This window comes from Lineus longissimus, chromosome 16 (genome assembly GCF_910592395.1).
Source record: "Lineus longissimus chromosome 16, tnLinLong1.2, whole genome shotgun sequence".
NCBI classification, from domain to species: domain Eukaryota; kingdom Metazoa; phylum Nemertea; class Pilidiophora; order Heteronemertea; family Lineidae; genus Lineus; species Lineus longissimus.
In genome coordinates this window covers 667,240-689,964 of record NC_088323.1, presented here as the reverse complement: position 1 = coordinate 689,964, position 22,725 = coordinate 667,240, and the positions used below count along the sequence as shown (strand labels likewise).

Genomic DNA, 22,725 nt, shown 5'->3' with positions numbered 1-22,725 from the left:
TCAATACGATGAGAGAGATGAGGTAGCCCTGGCAGCTCAACCGTCTTGCTGACACCGTGAGAGATTAGACTACATAGGCTTTGGTCCTGGAAGCTCCACCATCTTGCTAACACTGTGAGACGGGCAACAGTCACAATGAGCTGCTACGTCCAGCCTCTACCCAAGTAGGGAACTTCAGCCTTCAAGAGCACAGTGAGATAGAAGTCTCATCAAAGGTAGAAGGGTCCTGATGCTGTCCGATGTACACGAGCTACTCTACGAGACTTGCATGGACAACCGAAGTAGGGTGCTTTGGCCTGTCTTCATGACCACGGTGAGGAGGAACCAAAGCAGGAGGGTCCTGATGTCCTAGGGACAAGAGCTACTCCTGACGTGGCGTTCCTTCAAGAAGGCAATTTGGGCAGTCTCAATGGCCAGGTTGTGCCAGTCTTCAGGTGCATAGCAAGATAGACTCCTAAGGCAGAAGGGTCCTGATGTTGCCCCAGAGCTACTCCTGACGTGGAGTTCCTTCAAGAAGGCAATTTGGGCAGTCTCAATGGCCAGGTTGTGCCAGTCTTCGGGTGCATAGCAAGATAGACTCCTAAGGCAGAAGGGTCCTGATGTTGTCCCAGAGCTACTCCTGACGTGGAGTTCCTTCAAGAAGGCAATTTGGGCAGTCTCAATGGCCAAGTTATGCCAGTCTTCGGGTGCATAGCAAGATAGACTCCTAAGGCAGAAGGGTCCTGATGTTGTCCCAGAGCTACTCCTGACGTGGAGTTCCTTCAAGAAGGCAATTTGGGCAGTCTCAATGGCCAGGTTATGCCAGTCTTCGGGTGCATAGCAAGATAGTCTCCCAAGGCAGGAGGGTCACAGCCATAACCCAAAAAATGGAACAACTTGCAATTGGTCTTTTTATGCATGTTTATTTTCTCGACACAGGACTTCTGAACCAGGGATACATAGAATGAGGGCCAAAATGTGATACAGAATGTGTGTGTATTGGGGAACAATTATACGATACATGTAAACAACATTCTGCAGGATGGCTTCTGAGGTAAGGTAAGTACACCTGACAGTATTTACAGCCAACTTAAGGTGACTACGTGATATACTGATAAAGCCATCAGTCTAATTACAGAGTTAAACAAAGGGATTGCACTCCCACACAGCTGGTCTTTGAACACAAGACTTGAAGAGCTGGAGTAACATTCACAACCGTGTTGATCAGTAGTTTACACAGGGAAATGCATCTCAGTGAATCTATGTTGAAGGCTGAATGAAATCAGCCAAGGTAATCTTACCTATTAAGTACAGAGAAATGCTTATTTCGATTCTGCTGGCTTTTTTTTTGTTTCTTTCAGATACCTTTGGCTAAAGACACTCTTGTAAACCTTCTTTGAAAGTCCATGAAACGACCAATACACGTATTTACAATGTCACATCGACCTTCACTAAATAACATAGTCCAGTTCGTATCGGATGTATGAATTTTTCTCGTCGTTTGCGATGCGCGGATATGACGGGACCATCGCGTCTTGTGCACCAATGTATATCGTGTTGTACACCTTCCAGTACACGTCCCGCACTTTTCTTGCCGGGTGAAAGAGACCCTGGAAAGAGGAGGAGACATGCGATTAGACAGAGAATGTGATCAGACAAATGGTTCGATTAGGTACTTTACAGTTGAAATGGTCATACCACCAAGACCCAGTGATAGCCCCACAGAACTTCTAAATACTTACCTGCAAAGCATATTGTAAAAGTTTGTTTGGTCCAAGGCCGACTCGGATGCCTTCCACCGCTCCCATGAAAGCTTGGACAACATGAGGTGACGTCTCGAATATATTCGGCCAGACGTAATTTAATAAATGGACGAGGGCATCCTCGCAGCCGAAGCCGTAAACACCGAGGGCAATATGCTGGATGGCTGCCATGGCAGTCTGTCGATGTACAAGGTCTCTGGAAAGATAGAATTGAACAATTGGGTTCCAGGTCAATTTTACTCATGATCTAAACAGATCATATTGCAGTTGCCAAGAACTTGCATGGCAGCAACTTCCTCGAGTATCTCCCAGATCTTTGAGTATGAACATGAAGATCATTATTCTAATTTACTAAGACTAAGAGGCAATCAATTGACAGCACCTATTGCAAGTATGTAAAACACTCACCTGTCCATGAGAGCATCCTCGAGAAGTGGTGTCACCGCATAGATATAATCCTTCCCCATTTCACCGATATATTCAAACATAAACGATAAAGACTTCAGAACACCATTTTGAACATTCAGCTCGGGCACACGATACTCGTTCATGAGTCCAGGCAACACTGTGAACGGTGAGCACGTTTCGGCGACAATAGCTATGGCAACGGTCGTACAGACACGATTCTGTCGTTCCTGGACTTTCAAGTTATTGAGAAGTGTGGCCAAGACATCGTGTGGACCAATAGCCTTGGCGATGTAACCGAACGTATTGACAGTGGCTCTCCTGATGGCTTTCTTGTGTGCTTTCAAGAGTTCTAACAATTCAAAACAGATCCTCATCCACTCTCTAGCGGAGACGAATTCTGATCCACGATCGGCGATCCTGCCAACCAAGTCAATGCAATTCTCTTGGACTTTCTCGTGCCTGGAATAGAGAATTGAGACTAGAAGACAGAATTAAAGAACGCATTGGACAAGGATGAATTCTATCAGAAGTCTCAGCTGTGACATGAGCTCACAAAGTTCCAGACTTTCGCACTCACTTTGATGGCCCACGTCTGACATAAAACACCAACAATACTTTGCTGAAAAATTTCCAACTGACCTGTTTTTGAGGATGGGAGTGAGCCGCGGTAAGAGATCTTTGATGGGTGGTGTCATCTTGGTCATACCGATCACGTTCACAATCGCCTTGAGAGCGCCCAGAATGCTGCCGAGTACCTCTGGGTACTCCTCTCCAAGGTACTCATAGAGTACGACACCCAAGTGACCCATCAGTTTCTCCTGGAACAACAAAATATGAGCCATTAGGATTTTCGTGAAGAAACAATATCGATTTAATCAGGAATAGGAGTGTTCACTGTTCCATGTAGATAATATACACCATTGTTGTCATTGCTGGTTGTCCCGGATTTGTGAACGAAACCAATTGTTTTCATGAACTTTTGAATGGAGTACACTTGGAAGAGAGCGAGCTTTAGCTTACCTCCTGGCACGTCTTCATGACAACAGCAATCTTTGATATGAGGTCAGCAGCCTGCTGACGCACTTTTGCCGACTTGTTGTTCAATCGCCACAGGATGGTACCACAGATCTGGGGCAGGTAGGGCTTGACTCGTTTACTCAGCGCATTCACAACCATGCCAAAACCATTCAACATGACGACATCCTGTAACAGAGAGGTGACACCAGTTAGACAGAATAACCTGGAAAGGGAGGCATTGAAAAAGACGCAGCACGCGTGGGCTGCACAAGAAGCACTCTGGAGAGCTACGAGTTTACGGCGAATGTACGCCTCGGAAACAGAACTGCAATTCGTACACTGAAAAACACATTGAGATCTTGCCTACCTCTGTTGTCTGTTCCTGGAATGCATACAGAATGCCGTCAATCAACTGTTCCTCGAGCCGGGAGTCGATATCCGCCGCACCCAGATTACTCATCACCTTCTCAATCGTCTCCATCACCATCTTACGGTACTGCTCTGCCTCGTCTTTCAAGTCGTCAACGATGCGGTTGATGATTTCTGCTGCGCCGACCTTGTTGGCGATCTCCACGGTCGTGTCCACAAGCTGAAAATGATTATTGAGAACATAATAGCTTTAGGATCTACAACTGCCATTCACAAAGACAAATCCCCTTCCTAGGAATAAGAAAACTCACTTGTCTGTAGTTCCTCCTGTCGAGAGCCATCCTCTGGTTCCAGAAATGCTTGAAGAAGGGTGGCAAGATCTCATCCTTGATGTACTGCGGCTCCACACCATCAGTGGCACAGCACTGCTTCACCACCTGCAAGACATGAGAAGCTTCGAGTCAATCATCATATACCTTGGCACGTCCAAGTTGGGTAGCTGAGTCATGATGATGGAACTGCAGTTGCTTATTTTGAAATCATAGCTAGCAAATCTGGGAAACCATTTGTGCAAACACATACCTTCAACACAATTTTCTTCATCTCTTCATCAGGCGACTGGAACTCCCTTACCAAGATCAACATCACCTCTCGAGTATAGTAATTGGCATACTCGGCATCCATGAGCGGGATGAGGTAACCAATGGCCTTCAAGAACGCGGCGAGACCTTTACCACGATGCTGACGGATACCGCGCCACAGAGGCTTCAGGACGCTGTCAAAGGACTCGATACCATAAGGAGTGGCGGCTTCGGCAAGCGCGGCCAAGGCAAGGGCAGTGATGGTACGCACTTTCTGCTGTTCGTCAACGAGGCCTGAAATGTATGAGGACTTTTGTAGGATGTTTTGCTGGACCAAATCTACAGCACGCTGTTCAATTGCTGGTTTAGACACGAAGTGCGATGAATCGAATATTCCAAATTGCTTAACAGATCAGTAGTTTGATCATACACCAAAGTCTTTCATCAGACAAGAATAAACCTACCGTGTTCAATGATCTCCACCAAGTTCTTCAAATGCGGCAGGATAGCACAACCCATGAGGATTGCGATCTGTTGTACGATCTTGATACCGGTATGACGAGCCTGCCACGACTTCTTACTCTTACACACGGCCTTCAAGAATGGTAGGAGCGATGGGATACCCAGGGCTGATGCAACCACGGCAAAGGCACGAGCTGTTGTGTTACGCACGTACTCATCCATGTTGTCAATATCAGGTCGCATGGTGGAGATCATGGTGGCCAGACCTGCAGCCTGAAAGAGACGACAGAGAATCATGAGCGACAAAAACAAAGGACATGTGGCATCATCATGATATGTATTTTAAACCACAATTCTTATCTAAGCTTTGCCCCTGTATGGCTGAAAGCAACAACAGAGAAAAGGACTTCCTGACAGCTAAATCATCTTAGACTATAGTTACCTTTGCCAAGTTGGAGATGATTTCCCGGCCCTCGACACGAGCGTAGTAATCTTCATCAATCAACAACGGCTCAATCACGACAAGAATCTTATGCACGTACGGTCGCACCAAGTCGTCCAACTTATACAGGATCCTGTCAATAACTTTCACCAAGAGATGGCGCTCCTGGTCTTCCAAGGTCGGCGACATCAACAAGGGCAGAATCTGGTTGAAAAGTGGCCCAGCTCCGAATTCCCGAGCCTTGTCGGTGATCTGTCTCAGAGCCGCCTTTCTCATTGGTGGTGTACCGTTCTTGATTTTCAGGAGAAGTTTCATGATCTTTCTCTCCTTTTGCTCCTCAGGGGAGAGGCTCTCTTCATCCACATCGACCTGGAGTGGTATTTGAGAAACAAATTCAAGACCAAGAAGACAGTTTCTAAAATGGCAAAAGTCATGATATCCCCACAAAACCCCAATTTTTAAATGAACATTGGTAGAAAAGCATTTTTGCATTGGCTTCCGTGTCAACATGGGAATTATTACTTAGTTTCACTCACCAGTAGTTTATCAAAATACTGCATATCATCTGGCTTCATCATAGGGAGGTTACCCTTCGGCTGCATGTCCACAATCTGCACCTTGTTATCCGGGGTCTGCATGCGGAATCCCACAGGTGTCCCAGCCATTGGGGTTGGAGTCGCAGTGAGACGGCGTGCAGGCGTACGAATTGGAACGTAACCTTGTGGCGGCTGAAGAACCTTGTACCCAGGTGGGAACATTTGGTCCAACTCTTCATCTGAGAGTGGGCGGTTTCGTTCGTCGATTTCTCGCTGCCACGTGTATGCCTGCATCTGTTCAGGCGTCATGCTCATCAGGTGACCAGGGGTCGGTGTGGCCATGCCCATTGCTTTAGCGCCAGCTGGTGTGGTGCCGCTTGGGGTCAATCCTGTCGGAGTCATGCCGCCCGGCGTCAGACCTCCGGGAGTCAACCCACCAGGAGTGAGACCGCCAGGGGTCATACCACCTGGAGTCATTGATCCTGGTGTTGCATTGCCGCCAGATGATGCCACTGGTGTTTCATCCCATCGGGAGCGGCGCTTGCTGGCGCTGGGGGTTGGTGTACTTTCAATAAGATCTCCACCACCGACACGATCTGTGCGAGGTGTCTCGGCCCATCCGCTGCCATGACCAGGGGTCTCTGAAGAAATAAGAATCAACACAAATATACGAAACAGTTAACTGCTACAGGATATCTTATATTTGACTTTTAGCATCTTTTTCATGGCACAAATCTCAGTTAATTCAAAATACATTCAGTGCAAGAACAGCAATGACAAATCGTGGATTATTCAAATGAATGATTCCCAATGCATTTCCTTCTACATGTAACCTTGAGAATGATCACGGAATGCTCTTTTTGTAGGGATACTACTACTTCTACTAACCTCGTTCTGTCTTTGGTGTCTCATCCCATCGGTTCCTCCTGGCACTGGGGGTGCCCTGATGACCAGGTGTGGCATGTCCAGGGGTATCTCCACGCCCGGGGGTGACTGCACCAGGCGTAGCATGCCCTGGCGTTGTCTCCCACATCCTCGTACTAGCTCCAGGAGTGGCACCCGGCGTTTCGCTACCTTTCGCTCGACCGGGCGTTTCATCCCAGCGATTCTGTGAAGGTGTGCCAGCCTCTGCCGCATCCCAACTTGATGATGACGATGAGGATTTCTTCTTCTTTTCTGTTGGTGTGTCGTCGGCTGCTTGATCCCAGCGCCGCCTTTTGGAGGGTTTTGCCTCGGCTTCCTTTGATCCGTTGATAACCTTCAAGTCTCCAGACTTGGCCTTTTCTGCCATCTGTTGTCGGTAGGCTTTCTGCAAAACATTATTAAGCAGGTTTTACTTATGCCAATCTAAGTAAGACAAAGCACATCAATGAAACATGTCGTCTATTCATCCAAGTTACAGTCAAATTTAAAGTTAGGAAGACAGAGAAGATGACATCTGATAACTGTTATGACCAGATATCAACTTTCGGTACCAAATCTGCCTCCATCATACCGGATGAAGACAGAACTAGTGGTGAAAGCTTGTTTTGGATGAAGGCACAGTACTGTCCTAATTTGAAGTTACCTGTTTATCATCAAGGGCCCGATCCATCATGATGTCGACAAATGTACGATCTTGATTCCTCGGATCTGGCGTCTTGCCTCCTAAAATGACACAAAAAAGTGTCACGACCAAGCGTGACAATTCAGAGCGATAAAATATGTTCTAGAATTTTCAGAGTATACGCAAAAAGTCAGGTGATTTTTATCTTTAAAACATCATCAGTAATTTATGAGAATTATATAAAATTTTCATGGCATGCATGAAGGGGGCTTTTTTAACGTTATTCTGGGCTTTTCTTCACCAATATTGAAATCTGATCGACCCAAAATGGAAGAACGAGCAAATATCACCACTACAATGCACTCGTCTTTGGAAATTCTGCCACAAAGAAAGAGAATCATAAGTATCACAGGCCTGACCTGGACCAGAAGTCTAGAACTTCACTGCTGTTTAGCCTGTCTCAGCAACTCTCAACCATTGCTTTAAGTACACTGGATATCTCTGTGGCAATGCAACAGTACCAAGAGCTGCCTTGATTAACAAGCTAACATGTGTTAAAATAACTGGTGATACAGTACCCCTCAACCAACTCACTGGTACACTGGATTCCTCAGTGTCAGTGAAGTGGCACCAAGAGGTACAAATACCAATCACAAATATTCACTTCAGGAATTCGGACCTGTTCCACATTTCATTATCAAATTTCTGCAAGTCCGTAAACACCTTCCATTTCGGGTCATAAACAAGTTCATTATCTGACCATGAGTGCTCTGTTCTATACCAACATTATCCCTTGTCAATATCATTTTCCTGCCATAGCATATTGTCATTTTGATCATCAACTATTTTAACTCAGGCTGACGATGTGTCACATGTGGTCTGCCAAGGCCTCCATGGAAGAGTTTCTTGCGATAATATGTGTTCCAGTCAGTTAAAAAGGACCAATGACTATAAACGGATTGAACCTTGGCCCCAGGTATGATGAACAGAGAACAGAACATGCATGGCTTCTTAATCATTACGCCCAGGTTTAAAATTCTCAGTTTGCCTTCAAGGGGCCTCTGATATCTTTACCTATCCCATGTGTGTAGTGTCTTCTCTCCCGACATCTCCTCAACGCTAACACATCTTACGATATGTCAATTTGGCAACCTAGAAATTAGCTCAGATAATATAGTTTTGATTGTAGCCAGACACACACACACACTCACACGGAGAAAGGCATGCTACCGGGGCAGGGGTCGCAACCTTGCTACCGACGGCCATTTTTTTGTATTAATGATTTGTTCAGCTCACAAAATATAGAGCCACCCTAGTTATCAATTCTGGCTCTGGGCGTACAGCGTATGACACGGACTGTTGGTAGAAGTCTGCGATGTGAGTGTAAAGCCACTTGGCTTTCTTACGAGAGCTCAATCAATTCTGCTAGCCCTGCATTCCAGGAGCATGCCTTGACTATAGAAAGAGGAGGTTGCTGAGGTATCTTTGCTCTGAATGGACAACAACATCCACAGATGGGGACAAGATAGATTCATGGTTTCCATCATTTAAAAAAGTCTCAAGATTCATTTCGTAGAATCTTTATCTTGAATCAAGGAAGTTGTATCGATGTTCATCACCAACATTTAGATAAAGATCAAGGGGCTTCCCATTTTCATAGGCAATCACAAAATATTTCAGATTTCACCAATGGCAATTCTTCATTTTCATTTAAAGTGTCACATCAGTATGAGAATGCCCCCAAGTGGCAAAACGACAAGTTATCCTATGTAAAATGGCCTCTCCGTGATGTCAGCAGGCATGCTGAGTCGCTCAGATCGTGAACGGTGCTGCTAGGGGAAAGAAAAGATTCAGATTAGTATTGGTTTGTCTTTTGGGTTTAAACATCTTGGTCGTACCTCCCGCCGACACTCCTACCCATCCCTAATGGCCTATATTGGTCTGTTACAGACGCATTAAAGTCAGCTTCATCATGTTCTCCTCTGATCTGAGTGGTCCCAGATCATCCATCGAACTATGTTATCAGTAATTTGTTTGCTTCTCGTAAAAATTTGTCTAAGGTTTTCACAGACATGCAGGAGGCAAGATGGACTTCTGCTTTTTCATTCAGGGCCATTTGACTTTGAGACAACAACTGCCAAAACTAAATCTTTACATAACCAATCCCCTCATTTTTGCTTTACTTTATACCCTTAGTTGTAATTAGCCAACTGAACTGACCATCAGCAATGAATCATTGAATGTATAACCGAACCAAGGGACATTGGACCCGTAATCCTGATGAGTTTTGGGCGAGGGCCGGCAATTGCTGGAGCGGTTGGTTCAGTGGCTTGGGGCGGTCCACATCACCTCCTATCACAATCACCAGACTCATCTCACAACACCACCAGTACAAATCTTTCGTTTTGGTAGGGACGAATTCTGAATCTCATCTTTTGTGTAGCATGATTTTACATCATCATGTAGTGTTATGTACTTGCTGACACAAAAATATCAAACTTTGCAAAAACATATTTTAGCATAAATGTGACTTAAATAACAAATGATAACCACACTCGCATTCGCGCTAAAATCATACACTATCACCTCAAAACAATAAACAAACAAGAATTCAAAGGAATGTTATCATGAATGTCTGTACCTTCTGCAAAGGGATCCATCCTCGCCGGAGATATTATCATCCGGCGTCGCATCGCCCGGTACTCATCCTCCCGGTCGGCGATCCGCGGGATACGGCGCTCAGCCAGAGGGTCATATTCCTGAAGAAGAAGAGAGGAAAAATTATGCAAACTATCATCAAAGGTTTCAAAGCAAAATCGTGTTTTTTTCAAAAACTTTGAAATGTCTCTTGAACAGCCCAGCATTTTTATCAGTTTTAACAACAAAACCAATAAATAAATCCTCTTGAGTTTCCCTTCCGTCTGCTATTTAAGCATATTAACCTACGAGACCAATGCTTGTTGCAACAGTGCACAAATTAATTGGAAAGAATGACATACCTTTTCTGCTTGTGTCAAGTCATTCAAGAGATTTAGCGGGGCTGTGTGATGCGTCTTCTTCCCATACTGGTGAATGTCGTGAACTTCATCATCATCCTGGAGAACAGGTTTACAGAAGATATCAATACAAATGATCAAAACGACCAATCAATCATTGGTAAGGTACTTCTATCAGCTGGTCTTTATTGGTACAATCCTGCATGAGAAATTCTCAAGTGACTCACAGTTTGAACTTGGAACTTTCTCTGTGTAATCCATGAATTTAATCCAAGTCTGGCCTCTCAAGACTCAACCAATCAGGCTGGCTGAGAGTAAAGGTACCATCACAGGCAAAGTGTGCGGGATGAACATTACCAGAACAAAGGATACGTCAACAAAACAATACTTACAAATTGATCTTCATTGGGTGCGATGGATGTAACATAGCCAGCGAACTTGCTCTGTTTGCCACTGTAGATGTCAGTGTCGAAGTGGCCCTCCATCCCAAGCCCAACTTTCTCACTCTCATCTCGGCCAGTCAAGTTGGCCTTTTTTGCTTGAATGGCCTGAACCTGCTGTTCGATTTCTGAAAATAGGCAAGTAGTATGTCAGAATGAATCAATAGCCTATGCATGTGTACAAGTATGCATGTATGTATGCATGTAGGCCTAGCTATGTATGCCGACTATACATGTATGTATTGTATGCGTATGTATTGTATGCATGTGTATGGATGTATGCAGCATTTTTTCACAATACAATAACATCCCCGAATAACAGTTCGTAGGACATACTATGATTAAACACTGGAGCCATTAGGTACTAAACATTCTAAAGATTATGGAGGATACATGATCAAAGAAGAACATGCCGTTTATAAAGGCAATAATAGCAAAAATATTTAGAAATCTACCTTCGTGCGTAGTCGCCGCCATTTTGTTCGTTCTGCCGACGTCTTCGCGCATCACTCTCGCGCAGGTGCTTCGGCTCTCGTTCGGGAGATTACCCAGCTCGTTTGTGTTCATACGGGCCATGGTTGGCCCAAGTGCGGTTGGGCCACGTGCCAGTTAATCTGGAACACGGATAGTATGCCTGGTCACACACAGGCCGGGCTGGCCAAAGGTCCCCAATTGAAGGCCAGTCAGAGTTTTTCATGGTACGCCAGATCATTTTCTGACACCAACACTCTGGGGGTCAAGTTTCTCCGGAGACTTCCACCAGGGTGCAATGGTAGTCATCTCCAGTGAAACAACCTTGAAAATTATGATGTAGCACTAAGGAAAAATACCCGGGATTTGTACTTGAGTGAATCAAACAATGGTGTGGTGCCGAAAATTAAAATAAGACAATCTGCCTGCATCTTAAACACGTAGGTTATACAAAATATGGCGCATTTTTCTTTCTTGACTTGCTGTATGTTAGTATATGTATTTCTTATACAAACAAACTGGTGAATTCCAAATGCATTTTTTTAAAGACGTTCTTGCAAATGCAATGAGACAGCAGTGCACCATATCTCTTCTGGATGTGCCCTCCCCTTCGTAGCTCACCATGTTGCCTTGGATGTGCCATGCCCCTTTACTTTGCGTACTCTGTTTGACCTACCAACATAGTGCACCATGTTTCTACTGGGTGGGCCTTGTCTCCACTCTTAGGAAAATTGTGACCTGGCCCACACCTGGCTGCCCATGGTCATGCAGTGAGCCACCCTGGGCCAAGCCTGGTCCTGACCTGGCTTTATTGATGTATTTTTGGTGGCACGTTCTTCATGAGAGAAAGGACTTTGGGAGGATTCACCAGTCTTCTAAGATGACTGTGGTCCCAAGTAGTACTCCAGCTGTTCTTAAAGAGTTGTCAGGTAGATATTGCCGGTACAACCAGTCTCGTGAGATCAGATAACCAGCTGACAGATGTTGGTTGTTCCATTGTCCGTCCTTGTGAGATGATTACCATGGTACAACCAAATTAGTTGTCTTGTATCACCCATGTAGAACGCAAGTGTAATGTTGTCTTATACAGCTAAAGGACCCTTTGAAGGTTGTGTCAATGTCTTTCCAACCTGACCAGATAACCAGCTGGAAGAGGTTGGTTGTTACGTAGGCTGTCCTGTCGTCTCCAAAGTACATTAGTGGTAACCTTGGTGTAATTTTTAAGTTGTGTCAAGGTCTTTCGAACCTGACCAGTTAACCAGCTGGAAGAGGGTAGTTGTTGCAGAGTTTTTAGGTTGTGTCAAGGCCTTCACAATCTGAATAGATAAGCAGCTGGCAGAGCTTGATTGTTTCGACATCCCACAGACAGAAAGATATTGGGATTTCACCAATCGCAATTGCAGTTGCCTGTACCATGACAGAAGACAGACAAAATACTGCGATGGCCTTAATGATTTTGCTCTGGGACTGTGGGATGACAGTCGGAAGTGCTTAGACCAAGGACTTGTCCAAGCAAAATTATTATCGAAATGCAAGGATTGTCTGGGCGCGAAAGAGTGAACACCTTCCGGATATATGAAACTGTCGTGATGAATATCCGTGTCGAATTTGATCCATTTACTTCTCGCTTCAAGGTATATCATTGGTTTCCGATAGGACTATAGAATCGGTGGAGCCATGAACGGCAAGGCGACTCTCAGGGAAGCGATCTTATCGGGTTTTACCTTAGGACATACACACCATCGCCAGTTTATTGACCCCGCCCGCACAGCATTTACGGTAGATGAATCCAAGCATGTCATGTTCGCATGGCTCTAACTTCGGACAAAAGTCTCCGAAAGTGTGCACTCAGGGAAGGCTGCATCATTGATGATATCTTCGCGGGTTTTTCAACACAATAGGTTGGTTACTCTAAGGTAATATGAATAAAGAACTTCATGTTGTAAATGCTGTACTCCACGTACATTTACACCAGGGCTTTCTGTACAAAATTGAAGTAAAAGCATTTGCTAATCTTTATTCTATCACTCTATGTCCCTCGGGTTGGAGGCATTGAAAAGGAAGAATGTTTTTCAGAACATTTGTTTATTACTTACAACATGTAGAAAATGATGGAGCGTGTGATGAAGATTGATGTACAACATAAACAACGTGTAGCGTGGTAAATGAGCGTCTTTTCTCTTACACTCGCAAATCCATATAAGCTTCTTTTTAAAATGCTGCAGATCCTAATGGATGCTTTAGTCATTAATGAGAATAATCAGCGTCCCTTGGGCGACCATCATACCATAACAGTGTCGACTAAACAATATGACTACAAATTGAGGAATGTTATGAGTCTAGATTTCCTTGGAAACGTACAACATATCCCCAAGGGCAACATGGCGTGGCATTGTCTGTACGAGTAACATCTAAAGAACTGAGATGTATTTCAATACACCTCCAGATATCTCATTGTCTCAGACAAGTCTAAACTGTGTCAACGTAGCTGGACAGCTTACACGTTGGTTGATATATTGGTATATCGACTTGAGTCCCCGATGGATCACCCACCTTTGACTCACTCCTCATGGCTTTAGTCCAGCCGTCTGCCCTGGGTCAGACGTCAAATTATACTAAAACCAACCCGCTGCATTCGGATCACTGTAAGCGTCTTCAATATTCTTAGGTAACTTGGTGGCATTTCTTATCCATATCACATTAAAAGGCCACTTGAGTGAATCACCCTTTAACTCCGTGCCACCTATCGGCCGATTGAAAGGTTTATATCCGCGAGTGTAGAAGAAATTCTTCAAGAAAGTAATACGGTTTAGGTTTTTTATCCACTTCCATTCCATGAAAACATAAGGAATATCTACAGTTTTGAACAACTCGCTCGCGTGTGTAAATGCTTTAACTTCTTGTCCTTCGATGTCAATTTTCAAAATGGCTTTTTTGAAATCTATCACTTCCAATAAATCGTCTAAATAAACCGTATCCACTTCCTGTAGCGACATGAAATCGACGCCATCCGCCATGCTTTTTTCCTTGATATAGGTATGTCCGTAATTCTTTTCATTAAAATCTCGCGTTAAGTTAACAACTTTTCGTACATTTGAGACGGCGTTCATGACTAACGTTATTCTGTCTTCATATTTATTTAATTTTATCGCTTTATGGAGTCGCGCCATGTTGTCGTAAAGTGGCTCAACTGCCACCACTTTGCGATCCAACATGGCGGCGAACAGAGTATAGACACCGATATTAGCACCAATGTCGATCAAAGACAAGCTGTCGTCGGCGGACATGATGTACTGGAATGGTAAAGTCAAGTGAGGCTCAAAAGTCCCCCTCTCAAAAACCTTTTTAGAGATATATTTATCCAACCATGGCGAATGAATACAGATGTTGGCACTTTCACTGATTCCATTTAAAGCCGTACATGAGAACTCTGGCGCCACTAGTTCTTTGCTCACACCATAAATAGTGCAGTACTTTCCATCCAAAGGTTTCGCATTTAGTTTCCTGAATTTCGGTTTGAGGTAGGGCGGTGGCGCATTGGGCACATACTCCTCATAGGTGTCTGTCATCGCGTTCATATGAGCCGCCATCAATGCAAATGATATCAATATGCACACGAGAATCCCGCGGACGAATATATATTGTAGGTCTCTGTACTTCGTCATCGTTTGGTCCGAGTTTGTTTCTGTGCGGGTCATGAGGGCATCGGTGTCTTCATCGGTAACTGGCTCAACAACACTGGAAATAGAAGAAAAAGCTGAATGTTATTATTTGCTTCGCTTGCTTCATGAAAAATTGTGTGCTAGTTGCTGCCAACCAACCGTGTTTTTTCCGGCGATGATACCTTACCATCAGACTTACGGAGTTCAGGACGATGTCTTAAATATCTAAACCCCATCTGTTAACAGAGGACCTAACAACATTTAGCAAATCTTGATAACATCGACTCCCACGAAAAAGCTCTCGTAGGGTAGACTGGCCTAAATCGGCAAAGGAAAATAAAATGTAATGTCGGCATTGTGCCTGTCGACGATATATCTCATTGTGCCTGAGGACGATATATCTCATTGGAGCTGACCATTTATGGAGTCATGTATTTATGATATTTCTAACACCAGAAAGATGTTCCATCAACTCAACCCATGTCACGTCTTCGACATTTTCTTTGATCTGAAGACGGTGTATCTCATCTGTAAACGTATTCAATATGTCAGCGACGTTCTATACAATTATCAATCTCTGATTCTGTGCACACACGGTCCAGATTGAGAGATTCCTTAAATTCCATGACATTAGCGCTTATGAATCAAACATGCAATTTCTTCTGAGACTAGTACCATCATCAAACATGTGTGCATTGCAACAAGAGCACTGATTCTACGAGAGCATTCATTATGCCGCCAGCAAATCTACGCTCGGCTTCAGCGGTTATTTAACAATGCTAAATTACCTGCTGATGCGCTTGGTGACCTTTGATGTTAATTCCGCTTGCTCTGTGACTAACAGCGCTAGCGGTTAATGTTAAGCGTTTTTAAAATCGTGTCGTGTCTTGTTCGGGAACACTCAACGTACATGTAGTTGCTGAAGATATTCTTAATTGACACTCGCCATGTCAGTCGCTTTCTTCCGAAGAGATAATTGATATCATGACATTTAGGTAGAGTCTGGCTCAAAGTAGACATCGGGTGGTTTTCGTTCTTCAGACTGATTACTTCCACATGAATAATAACTTTTGGCGAATGCGGAATCAGTGTTTTCCGTCTTACGCTATTGATCGTTGACGGATCAAGTTGCATGGCTATAGAAATCAATGTCCTTAGGTTAAAATGCAATGAGATACTCATTTTATTACTCCCAGTGGGCCCTTTTCTCCAGGACACATGCAGAATTCCCTAGCAGGCGTTTCGTGATCGCACAAAAAATAAGAAATTTATCATTTCTTAAGAAAGAATGAAGTCGTTAAGGACTATTGATGACCGGTATCTAAACTACCTATCACGTCGTGCTTTGGGTGAGTTATTCAAGAAAAAGAATCACCACGAGTCTATACTTGTTGAAAACGCTGATAGCTGTGATATACGGTTATGACCAAGCCGTGATAATTCTTCTCAATATCTTAATTTACCACGACAGTGAGCGCTGAATATTTATCAATGTGTGATGAAGTAACTTTGTCAATTTACTTTACAAAAGACTGTACACTGCAAATAATCATGATTTGAGGACGGTTTCTTTCATTGAGCATAGCGATTGTGTGATTCTAGGAAGACAGTTAGTCATTACTTACCAATATTTCTGGAAACTGTTATCTCTCTCGCGTTACTCATGTTAACTGTGTGGACCCTTTTGGTACACCACCGACTTCAGTAAACCACATATACAGTCTTGTCAAGACGTACTGTATAAGAAGCATGGATTGAACATTCAGCGTCTGAGCGTGTTTATCAGGTTTCTTTTTAATTATTTACAACGTTAAACGAAATGTAAGTAATATAATAACACATGGTTTTGATCGAATCTGATTCGGTTTATACTGCGTGATTTAATCATTGCAGACATGTCGTATTCGGTGCATCTAAGCGTTTCTGGATTCCATTTCTTCAAACTAGGAAACGGGTGTCATCATATTCGAGAATAAGTGTAAGCTTATAGGCCGGAAGTCCCCAGCTGTAACTTCAACTATGTTAGTTATCATTTTCGTTATTCCTTTTACGGAGGAAATTGCATGTCAAAGTAGATTTTAAATAATTCAGAATGTCTTGATCATTCTATCCACCGCTAAACAGCATATGCTAATTGAACATTTAATATCATCATTAATTGAATGAAAATGAATTAGTTTACCTGTAGCGTGGAATTCAATTACGATGTAAATTTAAATTTAGAGTGGGTCGTTGTTGACGTGAGCACGGGGATTCCATTAGCCGGAGCACGGTTTCAGCACTCTGGGGAGGGAGTAAAAAGATGACAGGAACAAATGAAATGGCTTTTACGGCGTGCGCACAAATTGAAAGCTTTGTGGTCTACGATTTCATTTGGTAAATTTGGTTTTCAAATTGAGGTGAAATTTACTGTTTTGATGGTCCCTGGAGAGAGTTTAGGAATGAGGTCATAGAATGAGGGAACTTGCGCAGTAACGCAGGGATGGGCTGTGCTTGGGGATGTACGTGAATGTGCTCTGACAAAGAAACTGACGAAAGTCAGGGGAAAGCAGTTTTCACCATTTCTATGTTATCATGCGATCAAGAATTAGGGGAAACTGCGGATAATGTTGTGACTATTCCAGTCATGGCTAAGGTGTGTGGGGTGAGGGATGGGGGGGGGGGGGGAGCATATAGACGGGTCTACCATGATCGATAAGGTGGTTGAAAGGGCAGGACAATGTTTAGATGTGGTGGGTGCCATGGGTACGAAGGGGTTTGTCTAATTCCTACTTACATTCATAGCTTCATATCCAAAATCTCCAAAATTATCGACACATATTTTTATGCCATTAGGAATTGTGCAATGACGAGCAATTCGCCAGTGTGGAAAGAAACCCAACAAAGCAATGGCACAGAGACAAAAAACTGATCTGTACGAAATCGCTTTCGATTATTTTAACTGCGTTAGAGGAAACACTCAATGCATCAGCTGTTGGTCGGGTCAGCCAACATCAATATTCACAAAGTGCATCCATTTTCTAAATACTTTGTCTTCGGGGAAGAATGATGGAGTTAATTATTAACTAATGGAAGGCGAGGCATAAGTGATCTCCGGGGCAGGCTCCATGGAATTATGTGCATGGGGTTTGCTATGATCACCAATTAGTGTCAGCAGATCGAAGCCTGGGGATGTGAGAAAACAAAACCAAAAATAACCCATAATGGGGTCAATGCTATTAGTTTTGATATCGTGCGAAATTCGGTGGCTGGCCCGTACTGGAATAACTGTATTCGGCATTTTAGATACAGAGATGTCGTCCAGATGACTGGCAGTTGACCTTAGTAATGAATTTTGATTGGGGAATTGGTTGTCTCGGAAACATTGGACTTGAAATAGGTCCAAGCCAGTTGAACATTTTAAGTGTCCTATGGTAGACTATCTAGGTGAAGGATTCAACTATGCGCGTTTAATTTCTGATGTACTGAAAGATAGGTCTTCGAGCCTCCACATCGTAGACCAGAACTTTCAACTACCTCAGAACCACACCTTAACTCGTAACTATGCAATTGAGAACGATACCTTTTCCGAGGGGGCCCGGAAAGAGTTAAAGGACATCTCATATCGCTTGTATTCAGAATCCATAAGCTATCATTATTCGACTTGCGTATCGCATTGGCTAATCAGAACAGGACACGTGTCCCCAGAGAGCGACAGTCTCCATATCCTGATCTGTTCCCAGTGTTTTATGGCGGAACTAACCGTCAGCGGAAGCAATGGGTGTGTCTAACATAATGGCTGCCGGAATCTGTTGCAACCTATGAGAGAAAATGATGAAAATGTGGCCATTTATTCAAATACGTTATTTCCTCTTCCCTTTGTTTACTTCGATCAAGACTATATGTTGTAAATTCTCCAAGTTATCTTCAGAAGGTTTACAAGTATTTACCTCCAGCAAGCGTCTTCACTTACAAGATACGTTAGATAATCCCCGGGAGAAAGAGCAGGTTGATACGCTCGAGAACTCGAGTCCCTGGATCTTTGCTATGGTTTCGTGTTCAATTTTTTCACATGATTGTTGTACATGCTAAGATAGTTTTGCCCGCTGGGATGTTGCAAAATAATGTACACGGTGTATCTCAAACAGAACGCCTTCCCCGCCCGCCCAGGCTCCCATCCAGCAGGGACCTCTTGCAAATAATTATTTCAGTTAGACCAATCTAAAAGACATCGAAACGGACACATCACAGAACTGAAGAATAAAATAGAAAAGGCGAAAGTTACCGGACTAAGTTACCTACGGTGATTCGTCCTCATCCACATCTTCGGTTGTGCCTTCCTGATTATCCATTCTCTGCATCACCCACAAATACGAAACTCTGACTGAATAGTTTTTGTTAATGTACACACAGGCAACACTACCTCCTTAGGCGCCGTCATTTACACTTAACACATCCTCGGCAGCCACCTCCGCCTTTCTAAGTAATTCCAATCTCTACTTGTTCCAATTGATCTGCACATTCCCATTAGAAATAAACTCTTCTCACGAGACGACTTGGGTTGGGGCTTCCCCACTCCAGAAAGCAATTTGCCTCCTCGCGAAGTTATGGCAAAGCTACGATTAACCTATTGATTTTAATAACTCTGTGAAACCAACTATGATACTTAATGCAAACATTGCCAATAGCAATTTGATTGCATGGCTTGCCTTGTTTGAAATCAACTGATGTAGTCTACGAGAAAATCTAAAAGGAGAATTCTAGAGGAAAATATATTTGTAGGAAATGATGTTCCGTACTTGGTTCAATCGATCAATTCAAAATGCAAGCAACAAATTACAAATTACAAGTGAAGTCAGTTTCGTCTGCTTACTAGGATTTCCACGGGTTGTGTCGGCCAATCAGAATCCCTCAGACTCTCTTTATGTCGTCAAATGTGTGTCGGAAAGTCTAGTGAATACTGATAGAGTCATCCAATAGCCAGGTTATCCGAAAGATCTACAGAAACACACTTAGATTAATTCTGTTCTCTGCTACAACTTAAGGAGCAACCACACCAAGTCGAAGTCGACATCAGGAGTTTCACAAGGCGAAAACGGGTCTACCTTAAATATTTCAGAACAACCACATCCACAGGTATCTATTCCATAACTGAAATGCAATTCACACCAGTTCTATCAAATTGAAGACTTATAGATCCTGCTGGTTTGCCACGAGTGAGTCAACTGACACTGTTGATGAGGGAGAGCCGGGATGTCGCCATGCAGCGTTCGCGAGAACAGGGTAGTGAACGCCGCTTTGGCAATTGGGTATCTTCACACAATTTCCATTAGCTTCATTGTGTTTTTTTCTTACTTTCTCGAAAGGGGCCACCTTCTTGAACGAGTGCTCGTCACCTGCAGAGCTCATATCAACCACAAGTAAGATTTCGCTAGTGCAGTTGAGGGGGGAAATTTGATAGCTAAGCAGCAGGCAAGGCAGCCTTTGGCGAAGACGCTGAAAAGGAGGGTTTACCACACACATCTGCGTTCCATAACTTACAGAACTTATGCATGCAAACACTTACCGGCAAGTCTTCACTTCGCTGGCAACGAGGACAACGCTGTGATATGACGGCAATGACTAGATAAGTTATGCTGTGTGGACAAAGCAAGAACATCCAACAAATTGACCGAAACCGCCTGGGATAAATCCAGCAAATAGCACCAGTCCCATAGTCCCATATCATGTGAACCTTTGTGGTTTCTCCTAGGCCTACATTTTATATACAGTGTACTTTACTACAGAAGTCTGTGAAAGGCCTTTGTGTGAATGTGTTTTCTGTCGAGTCGTTTCATTGACACTGATCATCAATGATTTGATAATAAGCCAATGAGCTCATCAAAGAATTACCACAAATAACTTTATGTCAAGTCAAGCGAATTGGTATAGGCCATCTGTGTGAGCTTCCTCAAAGTTGACACCCGTCCGACACCTGTAGGAAGGGTAAGTTTTCCTAATTGGTTATATCAGCTTCATGCGCTTGGACTAAATGACAAGAAGATAAAGAGAACACCGTTTCTCGGCTTTCCGTGTTAAAGAAGGCAGAAACGGTTGACAATCGAAAGGTTGGGAGGGAATCCACCTGCTAATATTCTGTGGATCGAGCCACCAACTTCTGCTCCTAGCATATCAGCCTGGTATCACACCTCGCACTATCACTATAAGAATATTATAACTGACGGACAAATGTAGCCAAGTATAGTGCGTCGGCTCACGCACAGATTCACAATGAGGTCTATCCAGTTTCAAAGGATGTTGCTGGATGGCTTAGAGCATGATTCATGGTAGCGCATTGTGGGCGACGAAGGGAGCCGATACTGAAATGTGATACTGCCCACAGGAGCCAATTAAAGGAGCAACATCTCCTTAAAAGGTGCAAGCAGGCTGCTGTGCTCTCACCGACGCGGATGATCAGCCACTTGCCAATGCAAAACTTTCGGCAAACCCATCTCCCAACCTCGACGTTGCTAACGGTTGTTTGGTGATATTAACACCGTTTACTAAGCGTGCTTTTGCTCCGGGGCAAAAGCTAGCCATCCTCTCATTGGGAGTTTGCCGGCAAAGGTGTCCTGAAAACCGCTCTGTTCGAACTGCATTCGTTCTGCTAGCCTCACAAATTCAAGCCGCCAATTTGAACCAGGTCCAGGGCGACAGATAAAACATGACTTGCGTTCCTCGTCCGGAGCACTATGACCGGACATTTAAAGCATACTATTTCAGATTCTCCAGGCAGGGAAAGTCACTCTGCTATTGATATCCTCTGTTCCCGGTATTGGCGGATTGCACATTCAATACTACACCGGCCTTTTGTCCGAAGTGACATATCTAGACAAGTTATGGCAATATATCAGAGACCATCTTCCCATTATGTCATAGAGTTGCCATAATTACTTAGCAAAGCTGAAGATTTCTGGTTGATATTCCAACCATATATCTTCCTTTGATGTCCATTAGGACAAGGCCTTCCGATCGAAGGGTTGAGGAGGCCATTCCTTGCATTGGCCATTACTTCAGGCAGGGCAACATGGGCGAGATGTTGATTGCTTTTTGATGATGTTGGGTGAGAATCATATCAGTTTCAAAGTATATCGTATTTGCTATTAAAGTGAATGGTTATTGCTCTAGCGAGTGTACGGCCTGCTTGACGCAGTGACGCGAGATGGTGGGGCAGCTAGTCTTGGTAAAGACATATTGCAAGCTGACAGTCACAGAAGACAGGTCTCTCGCTCTTCTGATGGCTTGAGCCATCATGTGGTTAAGTAATGGCCATAGCACAAACCATCATATCAAACAGTGATGAAATACAATTTCAACGTTAATTCTCACGAATGTCTTCATTTTCATCAACTGGATTGTATTCGCATAACTCATTCATGTGACGGGTGAAAGGGCCACCAATCTGACATCGTCACCCAGCCCTAGAGGCAACCCATAAATCAACAAGATATGTCTCCGCTGCCTCCATCGCTGGAGATACGTCAGTCCCGAAGTCTCCATTTGTCATGAGAGCCACAAAGTAGATCGACATTTTAACGCCGAATCAATCACGCAATTGCTTTTAACAGCCGAACACGTCTCGCGGGGATCTACAAACCATCTAGACAGTTCTCGCCTGCAACAAGTGCGATCAATTTATACTCACATGTTAGCTGAATTCTAATTAATCACTGGAGTTAATTGTATTGATTCTAACTGCAAGTGAATCCCCCTTCCCCTCAAAAAAGAAATGTTGCAGATTCTGCAAGTTGGCGTTGAAGTTATTCCAAGAACGCAAACGAGGCAAAAACTGGCTGACACTCCATGTATCCTGCCTCATAAGAGCGGCGAGGAATCAATCAAAAGAAAAAAGCGAAACCGTTCCGCAATTCTCGCGAGAATCTGGCTTGCCATCCCCTGTGAATGCCAGCAACAACTCTGATCAATTGGTAACTAAGAACAGTGTATGCTGCAAACGGATTAGTATTGATTTCGAGCTAAAAGTCGGGTATAAATGATTTTTTGAAACACTAGAAAAACTAGAACTAAGGCGCAC

At 43.8% G+C, this 22,725-nt stretch overlaps 2 protein-coding genes across 7 annotated transcripts; both read right to left on the bottom strand.

Moving 5' to 3' along the window:
* Nucleotides 1–882: 882 nt before the first annotated feature.
* LOC135500899 (splicing factor 3B subunit 1-like) lies at nt 883–11,076 on the bottom strand. 2 transcript variants are annotated; one of them, XM_064792618.1, is made up of 17 exons: nt 10,995–11,076; nt 10,492–10,667; nt 10,103–10,198; nt 9,745–9,862; nt 7,125–7,204; nt 6,446–6,866; nt 5,558–6,198; nt 5,022–5,390; nt 4,582–4,852; nt 4,119–4,411; nt 3,848–3,973; nt 3,535–3,756; nt 3,171–3,353; nt 2,790–2,968; nt 2,151–2,609; nt 1,722–1,938; nt 883–1,589 (listed from the first exon to the last, which is right to left on the bottom strand). In XM_064792618.1, exons 1-17 carry the CDS (start codon nt 11,044–11,046, stop codon nt 1,431–1,433), a joined length of 4,062 nt encoding a protein of 1,353 aa, XP_064648688.1. In that variant the 5' UTR covers nt 11,047–11,076; the 3' UTR covers nt 883–1,430. The 2 variants fall into 2 exon arrangements, with proteins under 2 accessions (XP_064648688.1, XP_064648689.1); XM_064792619.1 differs by lacking the exons at nt 9,745–9,862; nt 10,103–10,198; nt 10,492–10,667; nt 10,995–11,076 and adding an exon at nt 8,178–9,683.
* Nucleotides 11,077–13,096: 2,020 nt separating this feature from the next.
* On the bottom strand, nt 13,097–20,326 carry LOC135500372 (uncharacterized). 5 transcript variants are annotated; one of them, XM_064791811.1, is made up of 2 exons: nt 20,218–20,326; nt 13,097–14,748 (listed from the first exon to the last, which is right to left on the bottom strand). In XM_064791811.1, exon 2 carries the CDS (start codon nt 14,706–14,708, stop codon nt 13,626–13,628), a length of 1,083 nt encoding a protein of 360 aa, XP_064647881.1. In that variant the 5' UTR covers nt 14,709–14,748; nt 20,218–20,326; the 3' UTR covers nt 13,097–13,625. The 5 variants fall into 5 exon arrangements, with proteins under 5 accessions (XP_064647881.1, XP_064647880.1, XP_064647879.1 ...); XM_064791810.1 differs by lacking the exon at nt 20,218–20,326 and adding an exon at nt 18,937–19,854; XM_064791809.1 differs by lacking the exon at nt 20,218–20,326 and adding an exon at nt 18,950–19,854.
* Between the last annotated feature and the right edge of the window lie 2,399 nt (nt 20,327–22,725).